We start from the raw sequence: 22,826 nt of genomic DNA, 5'->3' as shown, positions 1-22,826 counted from the left end.
AACCAGAATCCTCTCAACATTTCAATAAGTACTCTCAAGTGACAAAATACACAGAACTGCATATCTCTGTGGAATATCAATGGTTCTCCATTAAAAAGGTCTGACCTTGACACAACCAGACCTTTTCTGATCATATTCCAATGCTTTCTTCTTCTTTTTTATTTTTTTTAGAGTCTTGCTGTGTCACCCAGGCTGGAGTACAATGGCACGATCTCGGCTCACTGCAACCTCTGCCTCTCAGGTTCATGAGATTCTCACCTCTGCCTCCCAAGTAACTGGGATTACAGGCATGCACCACCACACCCAGCTAATTTTTGTATTTTCAGTAGAAACGGGGTTTCACCACGTTGGCCAGGCTGTTCTCAAACTCCCAACCTCAGCTGATCTGTCTGCCGCGGTGTTCCAAAGTGCTAGGATTACAGGTGTGAGCCACTGTGCCGAGTCCCAATGTTTTCTTGCTTGTAGCCTATCACAACCTATTACCTTTTAGCCTACATTACTTATAAATTACACAGAAAACTGACATTTGGAGAATGTAAGATACAAAATGCCTGAAGACTGAGACTAAATTTTCATTCTTTTTTTTTTTTTTTTTTTTTTTGAGACAGTCTCATTCTGTGGCCCAGGCTGGAATGTAGTGGTGCCATCTCAGCTCACTGCAACTTCCGCCTCCCAGGTTCAAGTGATTCTCCTGCCTCAGCCTCCCAAGTAGGTGGGACTACAGGCATGCACCACCACGCCTGGCTAATTTTTTTTTTTGTATTTTTAGTAGAGATGGGATTTCACCATGTTGGCCAGGCTGGTCTTGAACTTCTGAACTCAAGTGATCTGCCTGCCTTGGCCTCTCAAAGTGCTGGGATTATGGGCATGAGCCACTACACCCAGCCTAAAATTTAATTTTCTTACACCCTGACACCTTTACAACAACTAACATCTTACTACTCTGGGAAGCAAATCCTTGGCATACTAGCATTCTTTCTTACTCACTATAAAACCCACTATGACCACAGGCAGGGCATAACTTTTCTAGGTTCAAATAAAATTAAATCACTGCTGTTTCACCTGTGTAGCAGCTGGAGCTGGCTTGGGGGAGATGAATGAGCTTACGAATTCTTTTGCTAAAAATTATACTTCTCACTAATATTTTTTACTTTGTAAATTTAAGTTTGCATATGTCATGATTTTAAGATTTCTGATGGTCAAACACCTAAAAAGTGATTTACTAGTAGCTGCTCTTATAAGTCAAATACATTGTTTTTTAATACAGCCTCTATACTTGTAGATAATTGCTTTATGGTTTGTGAATATGTCTTCCATATAATCTTCCATTTAAGCCATATTCCCAAAAGTTTGTACATAAAGGCATTTTGTAAAAAGCCCTTCTGTAGCACATTTGTAGATAAATTCAGAGATTTTTTCAAGTAGGACACATACAAAGCAATATTTTAATAGGTCACTCCAATTTTGTATTCTTACTCTATGATGAATATGACATTCAACATGTTTAACAATGAGATTGGCAGCATTTTTAGCATGTTAGTCAATCAAAGCACCAAACAATTACAAACAGCAGCTGGGTTTACCAAAGAAAATAATGCCCCCAACCTCAAGCAGTTCTACAGTAGTTTGTTTTTGTTTTTGTTTTTGAGACGGAGTCTTGCGCTGTCGCCCAGGCTGGAGTGCAATGGCTCTATCTCGGCTCACTGCAACCTGCACCTCCCAGGTTCAAGTGATTCTCCTGCCTCAGCCTCTGGAGTAGCTGGGATTACAGGCATGCACCACCATGCCTGGCTAATTTTGTAATTTTAGTAGAGACGGGCTTTCTACATATTGCTCAAGCTGGTCTGACCTCAGGTGATCTGCCTGCCTCGGCCTCCCAAAGTTCAGGGATTACAGACCTCCGTGAGCCACGGTGCCAGGCCTCTACAGTAGTTTTACAAGCAGTTTAAGTATAGATGTTCCTTGATTTCTGATGAAATTATATCCTAATACAACCATCAAAAATTGAAAATATCTTAAGTTGAAAATGCATTTAATACACTGAACCTACCAAATACCATAGCTTGGCCTAGCCTACCTTAAATGTGCTCAGAACACTTGCATTAGCCTACAGCTGGGCAAAATCATCTATATACACTGTAGAGTGGTTGTTTACCCTGTGATCACATGGCTGACCAGGAGCTGTGGCTCACTGTTGCTGCCCAGCATTGAGAGTAACGTACCACATATTGCCAAGCTCCGGAAAAGATTAAAAGTCAAAATTCAAAGTGTGGTTTCTACTGAATGTTTATTACTTTCCCACTACTGTAAAGTAAAAAAACTGCCGAAGTGGGAACCATAGTAAGTCAAGGATTGTCTGTATATGTAAAGTGATCTTAAGGAAAAAATACTGGAAAAATACTTTCCAAAATGATTTTATTTAAACAGCAAGAGTAAAATCTAAAGGCCTATTTATGATTCTTGCTTCTATGATTTCTGGCCAATGCCTTCTTCTGAATTAATGCTTTGTATGTGACAGTTACAAACCACCATTTAGTTTTTCCTCAACTTTTTACAGGTACAGGCATACTTCGTATTTTTATCGTACTTTGCAGATATTGTATTTTTTACAAATTAAAGGTTTGTGACAACCCTGAGCAAGTCTGTTGGTGCCATTTTTCCAAAACCATGTGCTCATGTCATGTCTGTGTGCCACATTTTGGTAGTTCTCATAATAGAATCTGTTACGGTGATCTCTGATCAGTGATCTCTGATGTTACTATTTATTGTTTTGGGGCACCATGAACTTCACCCACATGTGGTGGCAAACCTGATGGAAAAATGTTGTGTGTGTTCTGACCATCCCCCATCTCCCTTCCCTTTCCTTGGGCCTCCTTATTCTGAGACACAACAATATTGAATTTAGGCCAATTAACAACGCTGCAATGGTCTTTAGGGATTCAAGTGACAAGTCGCACATCTCTCACTTGAAATTAAAAGCTAGAAATGATTAAGTTTAGTAAGGAAGGCATGTCAAAAGCTGAGATTTGGCTCTTATGCCAAATGGCCAACTTGTGAACACAAAGAAAAAATTCTTGAAGGAAATAAAAGTGATACTCCAGTGAACAAATGAACAAGAGGAAAGTGAAACAGCCTATTGCTGGTATGGAGGAATTTTGAATGGTCTGTATAAAGAAGATGAAATCAGCCACAATATTCCCTTAAGCCAAAGCCTAATACAAAGCAAGCCCCTAATTCTCTTCAATTCTATGAAGGCTGAGAGGTAAGGAAGCTACAGAAGAAGAGTTTGAAGGTAGCAGGGGTAAACTGATGAGATTTAAGAAAAGAAATCGTCTCCCTAAAAATAAAAGTACAAAGTGATGCGGCAAGTGTTGACATAGCAGTAGAAGCTACGGTAAGTTACCCAGAAGACGTACCTGAGATAATTAATTACAATGGCTACACTAAACAACAGATTTTCAATGTGGATGAAATAGCCTTCCATTGGAAGAAGATGCCATCTAGAACTTTCACAGCTAGAGAGGAGAAATCAATGTCCGACTTCAACATGTCAAAAGAAAGTCCAGTTCTCTTGTTAGGGGCCAATGACTTTAAATTGAAGCCAATGATAATTTACCATTCTGAAATTCCTGGGGCCCTTAAGAATAATGCGAAATCTACTCTGCCTGTGCTCTATAAATGAAACAACAAAGCCTGGATGACAACACGTCTGTTACGACCTACTGCTCAGAAAAAAAAAGTTATTTTTAAAATAGTACTGCCCATTGACAATGCACATGGTCACTTAAAGACTTCTGATGGAGATGTACAAGGAGGTTAATGTTGTTTTCAGGCCTGCTAACACAATATTCATTCTGCAGCTCAAGGATCAAGGAGTAATTTTTACTTTCAAGTCTTATTATTTAAGAAATATATTTCATAAGGTGATAGCTGCCATAATAGTGATTCCTCTGATGGGTCTGGGCAAAGCAAACTGAATACCTTCTGAAAAGGATTCAATATTCTAGATGCCATTAAGAACATTCATGATTCACAGGAGGAGGTCAAAATATCAATATTAACAGGAGTTTGGAAGAAGTCGATTCCAACCCTCACAGGTGACTTCCAGCAGTTCAAGACTTCAGTGGAAGAGGTAACTGCAAAAAAACTAGGATTACAGTGGAGCCTGAAGGTGTGACTGAATCACTGCAATTCATGGTATGACTTTAATGGATAAGGGATTGCTTCTTACAGATGAGCAAAAAAAAGTGGTTTCTTGAAATGGAATCTACTGCTTGACCTTTTTCAGCTTTACATTAACTTTGCAAAATGGGTGAGTTTGCGTATTCAGAAAGGTCAGTTACTCAACCTTGAATCTGACCAAGTGTCCATAAAAATAATAAAGAGAAACAGAAAATTTCCTTACCCATGTCAGCAAATCTTCCCCAATCTGATCGATAACAGAGGTCTCATTTCTCTTTCGAACAGCCTTCATTTGTTCATTCAATCCAACTAAAGATAAAAAGATAGAAAAACGTTAGTAACACACTCAGTGTAGACAGAATTACTGGTAGTACAGAGTAGCTAATTTTTTTTTTTTTATAAAGAGGATTTTCACAGTAGTATAGCTGCTTCTTATCTCCTTAAATAGAAATCTGGACATAGTGCTTATACATCCAGATATTATAAACTCTATCTGAAAAACAGGTGCTAAACAAAAAAGTTTTGGAAACTAGCACATTACATACATGGTAGTTGCATCAAATATTCATTTAACCTCAAGACTCCATCCATAATCATGCTCAAAAATAACTTGAATGTAAACAGTACAAGTAATTCTGTTCACTGATCCTCTCAAAATGTATAAGTGTGCAGGCAATGGATATAATCAAGCCTGAACTTGTCAATGCATGCCTGTGAAACCCAAGATTACCCACAAAGGAATAAAAGGCATCAATTTGGTTAGCAGATGTTTATAGGTAGTAACGACATGAAAAAGAAAGATAAAAAAATTAAGGGTCATAGAGAAATAGTGATCTATAAATGAGAGGAACATCATATTACCGTCCACAAAAGTCCAAGATGATTTCAACCAATAAAATGTCAACAAGGTAGAATTTTTATATACTTATTCAAGTGTTCTAAGCCACAAAACAATAAAACAATTTCTGAGGCTAGGCACAGTGGCTCAGCCTATAATCCCAGCACTTTGGAGGCCAAAGCAGGTGGGTGGATCACTTGAGGTCAGGAGTTTGAGACCAGCCTGGCCAACATGGTGAAACCCGTCTCTACGAAAAACACAAAAATTAGCTGGGTGTGGTAGTGCACGCCTGTAATCCCAGCTACTCAGGTGGCCGAGGTGGGAGGATCCCTTGAACCCAGGGGGCAGAGGTTGCAGTGAGCCAAGATTGCACCACTGCACTCCAGCTTGGGCAACAGAGCGAGACTCCGTCTCAAAACAATAAAAACAATTCCTGAAAATTACCCAACCATGCGATTATATACCATATACTACTATTTTTAAAATACATTTATACATATATTATATTGGATATATATATTTAAAGAGAGATATATACTATAATTGATAGAAAATTTTCAACAGTGAATTTGACTATTCATGTTTTTCACCTTAGACACTGACTTTAGACTGGAAGCCCTATGTTGACACATTGTATATGTAAGACTGATTGTGAGGAAAAGGATCTAGTCAAAGTTCTAATCATTCCTTTATGTTACATTCTCACAAATAATCTCAGGAATACTAACATGGGTACATTTACAAAATTTTATACTCATAATATTTTCTCTATTGGAAACGTTAGGGGCAAATATCAGAGTTAATTTCTCTTACTATGAAGTTGAAGAATATCTTCCAAGTTTGAAAAAATTTTCCGTAGCTCTGAGGGTGACAGAATTCCTTCTCTGGACACTCGCTGATAGAACACTTGATCAAGAACCTTCAGTGTTCGAACATGAGCTCTTTCAGTGTAGAACAATTCTGAGCAGGAAAGACATGAAATGTTGCCTTACTTAGAACAACTTCATAGGATCAATCATACTCTTTAGCTGGCGTGAAGTAGCAAATGAATTATATAATACATTATTTATCATTTAGAAAGGATAAAATATCTCTGAATTCATTTTGATTCCAAGAAATTATCCTATATACTGGCTCTGAGAGTTGAATACTGACAAATAAAAAATATCATTCAAAACTTTTTTTTTTAGTGTATTCCCAAACTCATCTATCTGTTTACAATAATACCCACCTATCACAACTATGTCATTAAGAAAACTGTAAGCCCCAACATCATATAGCCTTTAATTTGAGCCCTCTTAAGAAATAATAGTACTTTTGGTTACCTAATTTGCCTATAAACACTCATTTCTGGTGTCAGGCTTATAATTTCATGATGTCTCAGTATTGTCAGAGACAAGATATTTATTCAAATCACATGCTAAGGATAGCAAAGGGTACAGCATCCATGCCACACATTTATCACAAACATGCTAGGGTAAATGAAGAACACTGCACTTGGATACAGAAAGAAGACCAGGAACGAAATTTTTTTCCTTTTATATTATTAGCTGTATGATCTTAATGAATTCAATCTCCCTGGGCCTTACCTTCCTCATTTAAAATCTATGCATAAAAATAACTTAGTTGTTACAATGACTTTTCAACTTTAAGATCTATAATGCTATGAATCTTAAATATCTTTAAGGCTAAACACGTTTTCCTTTTAAATTATCAGTAAGAATCACAGAAGCATTTGCATTTTCTTGAGGTCAAGGATTATCTGTCCAGTTTAATTTCCTCTTTGTTTAAAACAAAAGGCTAGGAGAAACTTTGAAGCAAACTCCGAGGCTGAGAGACTTAATTTACTCTGACAAAACTCAGTATTTGTAAACAACAACAAATTGATTACACTCACCATTAATCACTTCCTGTCTTTTGATCTCACAAGGTTTTAGTCCCAATAACACTTCTCGACTAACAAGCTGCTGCCAGTTGGGTGGATCTGTCTCTAAGTCGTTTTCAAATTGTTCATCCTCACTTTGACTTTCTCCAAAAGCTACACTGTCAAACCTACGAAGCAAAAATAATGAATTCAATTTGAGGGCTTCAGGTAGACAACGGGAAACAGCATACGTCTTTATATTACAATAAATTCTAATCAGATTCCTGAATCTGACTTAGCACAGAGCCTGAAATTTCATCCTCTCCTACAAATGGCTGTTTTATACATACTTCAAAATACAGCTTTTGAATGACTGGTGTTTCTTAACAGCTTTCTTTTAGACTACATAACAGATTGGTATACAGGGTTTCTTTTCCTTTAAACTGGAACTTCAAGAGGAAAAAAGGTTACATTTCTTAAAATGCGCCTTTATTGAAAGCTGCTTAAGATATACTTACTTTCGAAAGGGCTTTGGTGTCCCATGTTCAGTCACCCTAAAACAATGGAGAGTAAAAAGTAACATGAAAACAAAATGGTGATCAATAAATTTATACCAAGGATACTCAAAGCTAGGTGAAACTCCAACAAGCTTGATAAATAATTCTTTGGGATACTGTAATAATATAAAATAAATTGAAGAAAATTTGAGTACCTTTCTAAATTTCAGTAACAAGTTCTGAAATGGTGTTTTAGTTCTTTCATGCACCCAACTTATTTATTTATTTATTTTATTTTTTACAGTTTGAAGTGGGGGCTTACTACATTGCCCAGGCCTGTCTCAAACTCCTGAGTTTAAGTGATTGATTCTCCTGCCTCAGCCTCCCAAGTAGCTGGGATTATAGGTACATACCACCATGCCAGGCTTAAGTGTTAGAATGCTACTAAGTATAGGAATAGTATATAATTTAAAAACTTTAAGTAATGCCCTAAGTTTCTCTAAGATATCACTGAATTACCTTTCTACTTCACATTCCTCCTCCTGCACTTGGTCTAATGGAGGTGGTGGGAAATCAAAGACAGTATTGATAGTACGAGGTGTGCCATCTAAGGTGTCTCCAGGTGCTGGTGTTTCTCCAACTTGCTTTGATCCTATAGACAAAAGTCAGACATTTGAAGAGTGTTAACACTTAATAAAGTCACTGGTCACCAAAAAAAATTAGTTCCCAGAAGAGCTTCAGTCTAATCCATAGCTACATTCTTTAAACAACTGCAGGTTCACTAGAACTAAAAATTTAACATACAAAATTATGGCATCTCAGGCTCACGTGATCCTCCCATCTCAGCCTCACATGATCCTCCCGTCTCAGTCTTCCAAGTAGCTGGGCCTACAGTTGCGTGCCACCACACCTAGCTCATTTTTAAATTTTTTGTAGAGATGGGGTTTTGCTACTTTGCCTAGGCTAGTCTTGAATTCCTAGGCTCAAGCAATCCTTTCGCCTTGGCCACCCAAAGTGCTAGGATTATAGGTGTGAGCCACCATGCCTGGTCAGAAAAATAATTTTTAAAGTTGTTTCTTAAAAATTAACATAAGAAATAGCAAGGACTCACATAGTGCAGAAGAGTATATGATGAGGAACAACATTTTCCCATCTTATGCTTTTTTTCTACCCCAGTATCAATCTTTTTTCATGTTTTCAAATGTGAGTTATTATAGTGGTCCAACTACAAATAACCTCTTTCTTTTTCATGATTTATTATCTTTAGTTAGCATCTATTTCTTTCCCCTCTGAGGATTTTGCTGACTTATACTTTCCACCTTCACTTTCCTCCCATTTCTTTCCAATGCTTAATAGTTTTATCATTATTACTAACTGGGTTATCAGTTACTACCTAAATTTAAATGACATGTCTATGTTTTTGTTCTATCAAAAAGTTAGTATCTCAACTCTGTTCTATGTCAGATTAGGTATTCAGTGTCCACATCCTCCCTCTAGTTGTATTTCCTTCCTTCTACCTTTCTTTTCTTTCAACTACATTTTTACTTGCATCATAAAAGAATTTTTTACATTTGTATTCTAATCTGCAGCCATAATGAACTATTCCATGCTTTGCCTGGTAGGGTTATTCTACAAGTCTGAAAACCAAGAAAAAGTGCTTATGACATATATATATTGTCATCTACAACACACATGTATACATCATTCCCGCCAGATTAAGAAGTATACTAGTTAGGATTATATATTTTTTCCTGCTGGTCCAATGATGCAATTCATGGGCCACTTCAAACAGAACGTTTATTAAAGTCTTTCTTACACACCATCAATTGCTAAAGATCATGCCACTTTTTATCTTGCTTCATGTTGAAATCATGACTTATTTTCCTGAACAATTGTTTTTCTTAACATTTCTAAATGCTTTTCTTTTATTGCTGTCAAAGTTACATAATTTTATCAAGTCTCAAACTGTTTCCTCTGCTGCTTCATACTATCCACTGCCTAAGATCCCCCTTTTCTTATCTGTGATGTTCTTGTGTTCCAAACTGGAGCAGTGGCTCTCTTGGCCTGAGACACAACCATCATTTCAGAACTGCCCTTTGCCACTTTCCTGGGTGTTTCCAATGTTTCCTGGATCCCAGGACATTTTCTTTCTTAATTTTTCCTCTCATGTTGCTAGAATGTGTATCCTCAAATGATTTTAAAGGGAAACGTACATTCCAGTTAAACTGTGGACCTTGCGTATCTGAAAATGTCTTTATTCTTTCTTCATATTTGATGAATAGCTTGGATGGATATAGGATTCTAAGTTCAAAACCATTTTCCTTCAGAAAGTTGAAGGCATGGCTCTTTTGTATTTCAGCACCCAGTGTTATGATGAGGAATGTGATGTAGTATAATCCCCATTTTTTTCCTCTGAAAGCTTATCCCTTGTGCACTAAATTTCAAAGGACATGTTAGGAATGGATTTTTAAAAAAGCATTCACTATAGACGGTTCTGTCATCTAGCAATGCTAAAAGTTGGCTGGTGGCTCACAGTTTTCCTCTCCATGATAAAAACCACACTTGGTGGCCTCACAAGCCATGAATATTAAGCTATGCAAACTCCTGGCTCCTTGGTTCCTTGCTGTCTTCATCCCTAGTAGCCTCCTCTATGGCACCTCAGGGACCACTCCCAGAGCCTCATTCTCGATCATGTCACCACCAGAAATTGAACCACCTCCCGAACAAGGATGAAGACATGGTAATAAGCTCCTTGCCCAATTATCTACAACAATTACTTCATATCTTTCTTTACTCTTCAAATTCCCTTGCTCTTCTCACTGAACTCTCACTCTCAGTAAACAGTCTTACCTTTACATACACTCCACATCTCATCTCCTCTCTCCTCACAACTCTGTTCTACTGCTTATGTACTGTCTCCCACATATTCTACCTTTTCTTTCAGTTGCCTTCCTACTAACATTGAAAAATAAAACCTCTAGTTAATCTCAGATTTTTAAAAAGTCTTCTTTAGACACCCCCATCTGCCTCTAACTACTGACCACTTCCCTCGGTACTCCCTTTACCTTCCCTTGATTGGACTTGGCACAATTTGCATTTTTTATATTTGTGACTATCGCTCTCAAGACAATAAGTTCATGAGGCAAGCATCTGTGTATAATTATTGCATGTTAACATCCGGGACAAACCTAATGCCTGACAAGAGAGCTTAATAAATATTTTTTTGGACAAATCAGAACTTAAATTATCATTCAGCATAGATTTATTATTGGTTGTAGCATATTAAAATGTTAAAATTAAATTAAACTGGGATTTAGTCTTGATTAACTTGCCACTCTATTTTTCAGTTAGTGTGTTTAAAATCTTGATGCTTAGTTAAGCTGAACTACAGCACTAGCTCACCTGTATCATTCTCTTTCCCTCCTTCCTGGGAAAAAGAGGCCCCTGAAGCCACAGAAGACACGGAATTGGCAGGCAGGTATCCAGCGTCTATTCCTTCATTTGCTAACCCGCTCTGGCGCACCTTGGCAGAGTCCTGAGGTTCAGGACTCACAGATGAGGGTGTGGATAAGTGCTTAGGGTGGCGCGCCTTCTGTAGTTCCATGGCTCTGCCAACTGAACAGAAAATGGTGGTTAATCATCTGGATTGCGGCCGGGTGTGGTGGCTCAAGCCTATAATCCCAACACTTTGGGACGCCAAGGTGGGTGAATCACGAGGTCAGGAGGTTGAGACCATCCTGGCTAATATGGTGAAACTCTGTGACTATTAAAAATACATAAGGCCGGGCGCGGTGGCTCACGCCTGTAATCCCACACTTTGGGAGGCCGAGATGGGCGGATCACAAGGTCAGGAGATCGAGACCATCCTGACTAACACGGTGAAACCCCGTCTCTACTAAAAATACAAAAAAATCAGCCGGGCGTGGTGGCAGGCACCTGTAGTCCCAGCTACTCGGGAGGCTGAGGCAGAAGAATGGCGTGAACCCAGGAGGCGAAGCTTGCAGTGAGCCGAGATCGCCCGGCTGCACTCCAGCCTGGGCGACAGAGCGAGACTCCACCTCAAAAAAAAAAGAAAAATTAAAAAATAAATAAATAGGCCGGGCGCGGTGGCTCAAGCCTGTAATCCCAGCACTTTGGGAGGCCGAGACGGGCGGATCACGAGGTCAGGAGATCGAGACCATCCTGGCTAACACGGTGAAACCCCGTCTCTACTAAAAAGTACAAAAAACTAGCCGGGCGAGGTGGCGGGCGCCTGTAGTCCCAGCTACTCGGGAGGCTGAGGCAGGAGAATGGCGTGAACCCGGGAGGCGGAGCTTGCAGTGAGCTGAGATCCGGCCACTGCACTCCAGCCTGGGCGACAGAGTGAGACTCCGTCTCAAAAAAAAAAAAATAAATAAAAATAAATAAATAAATAAATAAATAAATAAAATTAGCCAGGTGTGGTGGTGGCACGTGCCTGTAATCCCAGCTACTCGGAAGGTTGAGGCAGAAGAATCGCTTGAACCTGGGAGGCGGAGGTTGCAGTGAGCCGAAATTGTGCCACTGCACTCCAGCCTGGGTGAAAGAGCGAGACTCCATCTCAAAATAAATAAATACATAAATAAAACAAATAAAATAATCTATATTGCAAATTAGCTAAAAGCAAAAAAGGACAATGTAAAAGAATCTGGTAAAATGTGTGAAACATGGGTAGACCCAAAAATATATATATAGTGGATTGTTATGCAGAGAAACATACAGACAGACAGATGAAGGAAGGAAGAAGAGAAGAGAGAAAACGAGAGGAAGGTAGACGAGAAAGATGAGGAGATGGAGGAGGGATGAGACAAGACGATGAAAGTGAGGAAGAGGAAGATGCAGGGAAAGAAGAAGGGTCATGAGAAAAGAAGGAGAACAATGGTGGACAGAGGGAGGAGGAATACTGAGAGACATGAAGCTGTGTTCATTTGTAAGAATGAAGATGAAGTCTTTATTTCTGTGAGTTCTTAGTAAGCTCCCACCCCAGTTCTCTCCCAACACTCAAACCTTCATCATCATAATGTACCTCAAAGACCATCTAGACCAATCCCCATCCTGCTAATTACCCTTGTTCACAAAGTCACCACAAGAAGCCAAAGACTCCCACTCAGGTGTTTAATCTCCAGAGCATTCTACACCCTCACCCAGCTTTTTATACCCTAATCTAACCCCTAATTCCTGAAATTCTTCTTTTGTATCCCTTGGAACTCACAGTTAACATCTGTGAAATCCTCTATCTCTTTAACTTCCTCTGAAAATTTCACATCTTCTCAGTGTTTCTCAACAAGGGGCACTAATGGCATTTGAGGGAGAACTCCTCAATGTGTGGGACATTCACTATCACAATCCTACTCACACCACCTACCATGCCAATATCTTTTTTTTTTTTGAGACAGTGTTTCACTCTGTCACCCAGGCTGGAGCTTAGTGGCGAGATGATGGCTCACGGCAGCCTTGACTCCCCAGACTAAAGCAATACTACCTCCGCCTCCCAAGTAGCTCGGACGACACACATGCACCATGATACACAGCTAATTTTGGCTGTTGTTGTTGTAGAGGCAGGGTCTCACTATGTAGCCCAGGCTGGTCTCGAACTCCCAGGCTCAAGTGATCCTCCCGCTTTGGCCTCGCAAAGTGTTGGAATTACAGTCAAGAGCCACTGCACCTGGCTTCGGTATTTTCAAATGTAGTACTTCCTGAGATAAGAACCATTATATGACCCTTTCCCATGGTACCACCATCCCTATTTCTCCTGCAGCCATCTCAAGTGGGCTGATCTCTCTTCATTGGGCCTGGGGTGGAAGGGAGATCAGCAAATAAAATACAATGGAGAGGTGGAGAAATTTTAGAAGTATGGAGACTAAGTAAATATGTATAAAGAGACTAAACAGTGTGGTGGAGATACACACTTTTTTTTTTAATTTAACAAACACAAGTTGAATGGAAACAAAATCAGAAGAGGTAAGTAAACTACGTTATGGACATTTGACAGAATACTGCCACTAAATTTTTTTTTTTCTTTTTCCCCTTTTCTTTTTGTTTTTTTGAGATAGAGTCTGGCTCCAGTGTCACCCAGGCTGGAGTGCAGTGGTGCAATCTCGGCTCACTGCAACCTCTGCCTTCCAGGTTCAAGCAATTCTTCTGCCTCAGCCTCCCAAGTAGCTGGAACTATAGGCATGTGCCACCGCGCCCGGCTAATTTTTTGTATTTTTAGTAGAGACGGGCTTCATTGTGTTAGCCAGGATGGTCTCGATCTCCTGAACTTGTGATCCGCCCACCTCAGTCTCCCAAAGTGCTGGGATCACAGGCGTGAATCACTGCGCCCAGCCCACAAAAGATGTTTATGACAATTATGTAGCAACATAGGGGGTACTTAGTTCAGAAATAACACTGAATGGAAACAAGGCATGTTGGGAGTTCACTAAAATCATCTTAACAACTCCTTTCTCCAGAAATTCATTTTAGCTAAAGAAGCCTCTGATGTGAAGAGGGTCTGAAATAGTGAAAATGCAGCACTTCAAACTTCAACATACTTGCACTGTTGTCATGACGGCTTGGTCTCCGTGGGGGTCCCAGGATGCTGGGAAATCCTCTTCGCTTCCCTTTTTCTTCCCCTTCTTTATCTTTCTTCATACTTTGCTAGAGTCGAAGTACAAAAAATAAGAGATATGTAACAGAGTAAATTGCTTTTGCGATTTTCATAGTGTAATGCTAATGCTTAGTTCAAAGAAACTGTTAAATGTAAATGAAACCCCGTGCACGTGTGTGTGCACATACAGAGCACTCATTAAAATTTCGCACACGGTACTGTGTACACCTCAGACTCAAGATGTTTTCTTCAAACCCTTTATCACTGACAGCTTTGGAAAATCAAAGGGTAGTTTTATGGCACATTTACCAGGAACTTATTCTAAACAATTCATTCATCCATTCAACAAATTTACTAAGTATAACTATTAGTAACTATTTTACTAATAGTTGAGAATACAATAATAAAGAAGGTCCTTGTACTCATACAGCTTTACAATCTAGTAAACACTAAACAAAAACACAAATAATTACAAACTGACAGAATCCTCTACTGCCATTAAAGATGTTCATGACAACAATTATGCAGCAACACAGGGGGTATTTAGTTCAGGCAAAGTAAAAGAAAAGTATAAGGCATGAACAGAATCAGAAATAGCACTCTTTCTAAACTGCTAATTTCACTTTTCACATTGTCTAGTAATAGTTTACACATCTGGATTTCTCACTAGATTTTGAGCTTCTTGAGAACAGAGATAGTATCTTATTAATGTTTGTATGACTAGCATTAACAGGCTGATTAAGTAAATACTGACAAGGGAAGACACTGCACCCAAACGTAAAGAAGCCCTGAGGTCTGAACGCACTATTACATTATTTCAGTCTCACCTTGATTTTGGGAAGAAATCCAATCCGACCCCGTTTGTGCTCCAAATTTCGAGGCTCTTTCACTTTTACTCCCAAATGCTTCATATACATGAGAATAACATACTGCATGGTGGAACTGGAGGAGAAAGGATGAAGTAAAATTAAGACTTCTGAGAAGGGAGGGCTGGTAGAATAAAGACATCAAATGATTTCCAAAACCCCAAGGTTAGACTTACTGAAATGAATCAAACAAAAACTAAAGAACTATCTAGTCATGGCACAGAGAAGAGAATTCTACTCAGGACAGCAGTAGAGTATTAGTCAAATAACATACAAGCCACCAGAGGGAGACCACAAACTGTATTTGTAAATTAAAAGAAATAAATTGTAATTTAGGGCCGAAAGGAAAAAACATAGCTTCTTTTTTTCTTAAAATTCTATGAAAAAAAAGTTATGTTACCTCTTATCTTCCTCTACAGCCTGAGCAGTCATCCTAAAAAAAAAAAAAAAGTTTAAAAATGAAATATGAAAGTTTAATTAACTTATTTTTTTGAGACAGAGTCTCACTCTGCCACCCAGGCTGGAGTGCAATGGCATGATCCTGGCTCACTGCAACCTCCAACTCCCAGGCGCAAGTGATTCTCGTGCCTCAGCCTCCTGAGTAGCTGGGATTACAGGAGTGCGCCACCATGCCTGGCTAATTCTTGGATTTTTAGTAGAGATGGGGTTTCACCATGTTGGCCAGCCTGGTCTCGAACTCTTGGCCTTAAGTAATCTGCCCACTCAGCCTCCCAAAGTGCTGGGATTACAGGTGTGAGCCACCATGCCTGGCCTTAAAAATTGTTATTAACTCAGATACCTGAAATAACAGAACAGAGTCAAATGCTTTGGGCCACACCCTAGAATAAAATACCAAAAGAACCCTGATCCCCTAAAGAACCATATCTGTTTCACCCTCATGTCCCCAACTGTATATGTTTCATGGCAAGAAATATTTCCAAGGCCTATACATTAAAAATAATTAATCAACCTGTTTTTGATCACTGATTAAAAGTTTTAGAGTTACCCATTTACCAAGACCCAGAAAAAGGAACACAAGAAATTTACCTAAAATAAAATATCAGAAAAAAGAAAAAAAAATTTCAGTTTCTCAAGTACTGTGACAAAATAAATGGCTCCACATACACAATCTGATACCTTTGCTAAACTTGCCCAAAGGGTACTTCAAGCGTAAGTAGCATCTCAGTAGAGAGGGCATTTCCACATATACTTCTATTACTTACAGTATTTCTTCAATTTTGGCAACAATCTGTTCTGCACATGTCCGCTCCTTCTCCAAAGTCAACCGGTCCTTGTCTCGCTCTGCATCAAGTTTAGTCAGCTCGCTTTCAGCCAAGGTCAGTCCCATACTACGTTTCTGCCTAAAGGGAATAGAGAAGTTTCCTGAGGTACCCTAAAGAAAAACTACCTCGCTCTGGGGACGTTTCATCACAGTCTCCATAGCTACGATTCCTAGGAACAGGAAAAATGTCACTTTTCCATTTATGGGTCCATGTCATCTAGGATACCAGAGGAAAAAATTCTAGAAGCAATGACTCCAAGAACACATACAATATCTTAAAGGAACACACTTAGCACAGACACAGCCCTGAGCTCAGATCCTGAAGGTGCCTGGAATGGAGAGTCTGGACTCTTAGTTCCACTCTAACCCTTTGGCTCCAGATGTTCACTATGTTTTAATAACAATAAGACTATATGGTTTATCTAGTGCTAAGCTGAGTGTTTAAAGTGTAACTTTTTCTTACCTAAAAAAATTAATTTAGAATAATCATATAAAATTCTATCTACCACTAAGCTTACCGAAAATCTTCTAAGTGCCTTTGAACCTCTGGATGGACTCGTTCTTGCATAGTTTGGATATAGTGGCGATGCAGATCCTCAGGAATGAGCTCAGGTCTTCTCTTTTCTTCATAAATGAAAGGAATTATGTTATCTAAAGGTATGTTGTGGGCAACATACAATTGGCAACATATTAATGCTATTTTGTATAAATTTAAGTTGAAATTTGCCAAAGAGAAGTTCTTCAGGGCAGTTCGTATATTTCATCCCAGAATTCTGATTTCATTTACTCTTTTATTTATTATTATTTTTTTGAAACAGAGTTTTGCTCTTGTCGCCCAGGCTGGAGTGTTAATAGCGTGATCTCGGCTCATTGCAACCTCTGCCTCCTATGTTCAAGCAATTCTCCTGCCTCAGTCTCCCAAGTAGCTGGGATTACAGGCATGCACCATCATGCCAGCTAATTTTTGTATTTTCAATAGAAACGGGATTTCACCATGTTGGTGAGGCTGGTCTCGAACTCCTGACCTCAGATAATCCACCCACCTTGGCCTTCCAAAGTGCTGGGATTACAGGCATGAGCCACTACGCCCGGCCTCATTTATTCTTCAATGTATTATAGACTGTCTTTCTATTGTGATTCAGGTGATCAACTAGTCACCATGTGACAGACAAAACCTTTACAGATGAGCTGAGCTACGTATCTATTAAGATGTAATTCTCCACGATGTCAGTGCTCCAAGCTTACCTAGATCTGCAGACATTTCATCAGGAACAGAAACTTTCAGGTGCTAAAATGAAATGCAAACAAAAGGTGTAACAACACCAAAGATATTTCAAGATGTACATAAGTACTTGTGTAAAGTAAGGGGATACAACTTGGATACCCACTCTACAAGCATAATCAAGTACAAGCTCATTTATTCATTCACGTTTCACAGCACCAGAACATTCTATTATTTAAACTTGAAAATAAGCCCTTTTCCCAAGGATCATGCTATAAAGGAAATGTCTACAGTCGTTTAGCTAGGTGACTGAATGCTTCTGTGACACACTTACCCTAATGAATATACTGGCTTTGGCTTCCTAGAATCATTGGTCGATATAATCAGTTATACATCATTTAGATCAATATAGGTAAAACCTAAATTATGTGTATATTATCATATGAAAAACGTACTCACATATAGCCATGATTTTTCTTTCCTATATTTGAGATGCTCATTCTGAAGACCAGTAATATTCCTAATCGTTTTCCTACGTAAAGTTTAAGAACCCTCACAATGTCACACTCCCAGTGAGAAAATATTGAGTTTTTAGAGTTTTAAATCTCCAGTAACAATCTATAGTTCTTCCTACTGAACCAAATAAGGTGACTGTCTTAGAATTTACTTATTCCTAGCTAGGATTTTCCCCATAATACTTGCATAATAATTACCAGACTGTTGTTTTCCCCCAACCCCTAACTACTGGAGGGGAAAACTTTATTATTTTGCATTAAGAGAAAAGATCTTAACCTCTTCCTGCTTATTTTGTATTGTATACCTATTTAAGTCATATAATTTCAGAATTTAAACAAGTCCTATGAGATCTGAAGTTTTAAATTTGAAAATAAGTCACTGCTAAAAATTGTAAGATCCCTTTATATTCATTTGAAGAAAAGTGAAATGGATTTTAAAACTTTCTCTTTGACAGGCAGTAGCTCAAGTCAACTTTCTTAAAAGCATTTCTAGCTCAAGTGCAAAAAAGTAATAAAAGCTCATTTGTGTATGATGGTGTTTATATGAAATAAATGTGAGCGGTAGCATAAAAGTATAATTAGCAAATCAAAGTGTAAGGATTCTTCTTATACTTTAATATTGATATACAGATCATGAGTAGCAAAATATAAAGTTTTGACTTAGCTTGGTGCCCTCTTAAGAAATGCAAAATTTGCTCAAGCCTGTAATCCCAGCACTTTGGGAGGCCGAGACGGGCGGATCACGAGGTCAGGAGATCGAGACCATCCTGGCTAACACAGGGAAACCCCGTCTCTACTAAAAATACAAAAACTTAGCCGGGCGAGGTGGCAGGCGCCTGTAGTCCCAGCTACTCGGGAGGCTGAGGCAGGAGAATGGCGTGAACCCGGGAGGCGGAGCTTGCAGTGAGCAGCCCGGGTGACAGAGCGAGACTCCGTCTCAAAAAAAAAAAAAAAAAAAAAAAAAAAAGAAATGCAAAATTCAAACATACTTCAATATATTGTCATTTTTTTAGGAAAGTAAATTATTTTAATAAAAATAATACAGTATTTTAAACAATGGGAGTATGATCAGAACCCTAACTCATTTAACCATACCTAAATGACCCCACTATGTCCCAGGAACTGTTCAGTGTTAGGCACACAGCAGTGAACAAACAGAACAAAAATATCTGGCCTAATAAAGCTTATATTCAGGTAGGAGAGTAAGAATATAGTCATCCCTTGATATCCACATGGGGTATTGGTTCTAGGAACCTCCAAGGATACTAAAATCAGCAAACTCTCAAGTCCCTTATACAAAATGGCATTGTATTTGCATATACCCTATGCACATCCTGCTGTATACTTTAAATCTCTAGATTACTTATAATACCTAATACAATGTAAATGCTATGCAAATAGTTGTTATACTGTATTTTTAAAAATTTGTTTCATTTTTTATTGTGGTATTGGCTTTTGTTTTTTTCCTTGAATATTTCCAACCATGGTTGTTTGAATCCGTGGAAGCTGCAGGTACAGAACACTGATTGTATAAACTAACTAACTAAATAAATAAAAGTTCTATAGATAAAAATAACAGAAAAAGTGACAGAAAGTGAAAGGGTTGAGATTTTAAGTAGGTTGGTTAGGAAAGTCACTGAGTAGGTAATTGAATGTGAAAGTGTATAGACAATTTTGTAAAGGAATACAAAGAAAATGGGACAGGAGCTGGAGGGAGAAGTAGAGCCAATATGTTTGTGTGTTCGTTTTTAGAAAGGGAAAATAACAATGTTTGCACACTGATGTGAATAATTATCTGTAGAAAGTATAAAACCGATGATGCAGGAGAAGCGAGGATAATTGTTAAAGTAAGGTCTTTGAGTAGGTATAAGGAAATACACTGTAAACTGGGGCAGAGCTGCCCTTAGATAAAAGATGGAGAATCGAGACCAGGTGCAGTGGCTCATGCCTGTAATCGCAGCACTTTGAGAGGATGAAGCAGGCAGATTGCTTGAGCCTAGGAGTTCAAGACCAGCCTGGGCAATATGGCAAAACCCCATCTCTACAAAGTACAAAAATTAGCCAGGCATGGTGGTGTGTACATGTAGTCCCAGCTACTTGGGAGGCTGAGGCAGGAGGATCACTTGAGCCCAGGAGACAGAGGCTACAGTGAGGGGCAATTGTGCCATTGTACTCCAGCCTGAGAACAGAGCAAGACTCTGTCTCAAAAAAAAAAAAAAAAAAAAGAAAAGAAAAAAAAGATGGACAATCACTCCATAGCATCAGGAGAAAGAGTAGAGTACATGGTATGGTATAATGGAGGCAGATGATACATCTGGTAGAAGTTCTCTTCTATATACTTTAAATTTCTGAGAGAAACAACAAGGTCAAAGTTATCAGCTGAGAAAGGACTAGGGAAAGGAAGAGATGGAGGTTTTAAGGGGGAAAAAGTATGAAGCAGTCATCTAAGGGAACTGCAAATGTGAAAGGACTAGGGACCTGCAGCATGATCATCCAGGATGCATTAAGGGCTAGGTGCTATTTACCTGTAACAAGACTAACAATGAAACTTACTACTTTAAAAATCTTATTAACACTTTTAATGACAAAGTAAAATAATGGCAAATTGAAACTGACAATATATCAAAGGGATAATACATCATAACCTACTGGGGTTCATTCCAGGAATGTGAGACTAGTTTAATATTCTAATATCAATCAATGTAACTTACCACATTAACAATCAGAAAAACTACATAATAATCTCATTCAACAAAATTCAACATCCAGTCATGATAAAAACTCTCAGCAAACCAGGAGTACTCCTTAACCTGGTAACCTTTATCAGCATTTATTTCAGTGTAAGCATAATCTTTTCTGCTACTTTTTAGTAAAAATTATGCCTCTAAACTTCAAGGAGGCCACCCAGAGTTCAGTTATTCAAGTATTATTCCTTGGGTCTTAATATATATGTAATATCATATGTATTCCCTTCTTCATTTCCTTACTCTAATTGTACACATGCAAAAAAAACACAAATATATACATATGTGTGTGTGTATATATATCCCCTAAAACCTACTGTGAGAATTCACATGCCTAAACTAATTTAGAAACGATAAAAAAACAGTTTAGAGTTATCAATAATTGAAATATAATACAGGTGTGAGAAAGCACAATAAAATCCAAAAACATAGGAGGGAAGATTGGAAGCAGGAGGCCAATAATTCCATGTACTAAGGCAAAGATTACAACATTAACTTGGCAACTTACTGCTGATCGATCTAGAAAGAACTGATGAAACTCAAGGAAGATGCGACGAGTTTCCTTGGAATTGGTATGTTTATACAGGTCTGAATAGAGATAACAGAGCTGTAGTGGAGACAGGAATGAAAAAGACAAAATGAGGAACCATGAAAAATGTAATTTGCTAGGTCATCATTGAGTAGGAATGTTTGGAACGGGTAGGTTACCATAAACAATGTAGTTATTACTATATAATCAAGTGTTTAAAAAATAATGTTTTAATTATCTTTCATATCTGCCTTTACACGGAAAACTGAAAGAAGTCTGCCCACTCATCGTATAGATAGGAAAAGTTCTATGGCATATGAATCAACAGAAGAACTCTGAATCTGCTAGATTGTAAAATATATTACCAAAGTTGCAGGGTCAAATTGTGAAACTACATGGTGTAAGAAAACAGCCAAATGAGCCGGGCGAGATTTTAGTAATTCAATGCTCTGGAAACAGCTGCACTGTCCATTGATCTAGAGGAAGAAATGATTATGCATCAGTAACTCCAACATACAAATACTAAATGCAAAGTAGGCTCAATTGAACATAGCTATCCAAATTTCACTTTGATCTCCCTATAAAAAATTCAAGATTTAAAAAATTTCACTAAAATTTATTAGCAACAGAAGCTATGGAATCTCTTTCTCTGAACATTAACCATCTCTTGGGGATAGGTCAGAAGAAAGACCACTTTGGGAGAATGGAAATTTAGGAGATGATTACCAAGTAGCTCGGATGTATACAAATCAGTAAGTAAAAAACAGTCTAACAACATTTCTAGAAATGTAGTGAAAGGCTTTTTGCCCAATCATAAAATAGTTGTTTATTCTTTTCTTCTGGGCTAATTGCAGAAAGGGTGGGAAATGAAGTTGTATGATTTTAAGTAAGATAAATCCTAGAATATTTGTATAATCCCTAAATATACTGAACACGGAAAACAATAATAATGTAAACTAGCATCTCAATTTTCATATTCCCAAATCATTCTAAAGACCAGCATTACCCAACTATCAAACCAGACAAACGTATTACAAAAAGAAAAACTATACATCAATATACCTCATCAACAAAGATGTAAAAAATCCTCAGTAAAATAATGGCAAATTGAAACCGACAATATATCAAAGGGATAATACATCATAACCTACTGGGGTTCATTCCAGGAATGTGAGACTAGTTTAATATTCTAATATCAATCAATGTAACTTACCATATTAACAATCAGAAAAACTACATAATAATCTCATTCAACAAAATTCAACATCCAGTCATGATAAAAACTCTCAGCAAACCAGGAGTACTCCTTAACCTAGTAACCTTTAACCTTATAAAGAGTCTCTAAAAAATACTTACAGCTAACATCATACCTAATGATGAAAGGCTGTTTTCTCCCTAAGATCAGGAATAAGGCAAGCATGTCTTGTCACTCTAATTCAATCTCATACTAGAAGTCCTAGCCAATGCAATAAAGCCAAGAACAAGAAATAAAAGATAAACAGCTTGAAAATAAGGAAATAAAAACTATACACAACATGTTTATCTATGTAGAAAACTCCAAAAGATTTATTTTCAAAAGCACCAAGAAATAATAAGTGAATTTAGCAAGATCACAAGATACAAGGACAAGAATCTAGCTAATCATACTCCTTTATACCACCAATGAACTGAGATGTGAAA

At 38.1% G+C, this 22,826-nt stretch overlaps 1 protein-coding gene across 5 annotated transcripts in view; it reads right to left on the bottom strand.

Annotated features, from left to right (window-relative positions):
- The window catches only part of ARHGEF12 (Rho guanine nucleotide exchange factor 12), a 78,684-nt gene that overhangs the window by 22,342 nt on the left and 33,516 nt on the right, over positions 1 to 22,826 (bottom strand). For all 5 annotated transcript variants that reach the window (XM_050759365.1, XM_050759366.1, XM_050759362.1 and 2 more), the window contains 14 exons: positions 21,512 to 21,622; positions 21,126 to 21,224; positions 17,382 to 17,424; positions 16,655 to 16,760; positions 16,078 to 16,215; positions 15,255 to 15,287; positions 14,816 to 14,930; positions 13,933 to 14,038; positions 10,784 to 10,996; positions 7,901 to 8,033; positions 7,403 to 7,438; positions 6,918 to 7,072; positions 5,834 to 5,980; positions 4,406 to 4,491 (listed from right to left, as the gene is read on the bottom strand). In XM_050759365.1, the coding sequence (XP_050615322.1) occupies positions 4,406 to 4,491; positions 5,834 to 5,980; positions 6,918 to 7,072; positions 7,403 to 7,438; positions 7,901 to 8,033; positions 10,784 to 10,996; positions 13,933 to 14,038; positions 14,816 to 14,930; positions 15,255 to 15,287; positions 16,078 to 16,215; positions 16,655 to 16,760; positions 17,382 to 17,424; positions 21,126 to 21,224; positions 21,512 to 21,622 (1,521 nt within the window). The remainder of the gene's footprint in view (positions 1 to 4,405; positions 4,492 to 5,833; positions 5,981 to 6,917; positions 7,073 to 7,402; positions 7,439 to 7,900; positions 8,034 to 10,783; positions 10,997 to 13,932; positions 14,039 to 14,815; positions 14,931 to 15,254; positions 15,288 to 16,077; positions 16,216 to 16,654; positions 16,761 to 17,381; positions 17,425 to 21,125; positions 21,225 to 21,511; positions 21,623 to 22,826) is intronic.

Source organism: Macaca thibetana, chromosome 14, assembly GCF_024542745.1.
Source record: "Macaca thibetana thibetana isolate TM-01 chromosome 14, ASM2454274v1, whole genome shotgun sequence".
Taxonomy (NCBI): domain Eukaryota; kingdom Metazoa; phylum Chordata; class Mammalia; order Primates; family Cercopithecidae; genus Macaca; species Macaca thibetana.
The sequence above is the reverse complement of the archived record's forward strand: the minus strand, read 5'-3'. Positions and strand labels throughout refer to the sequence as shown.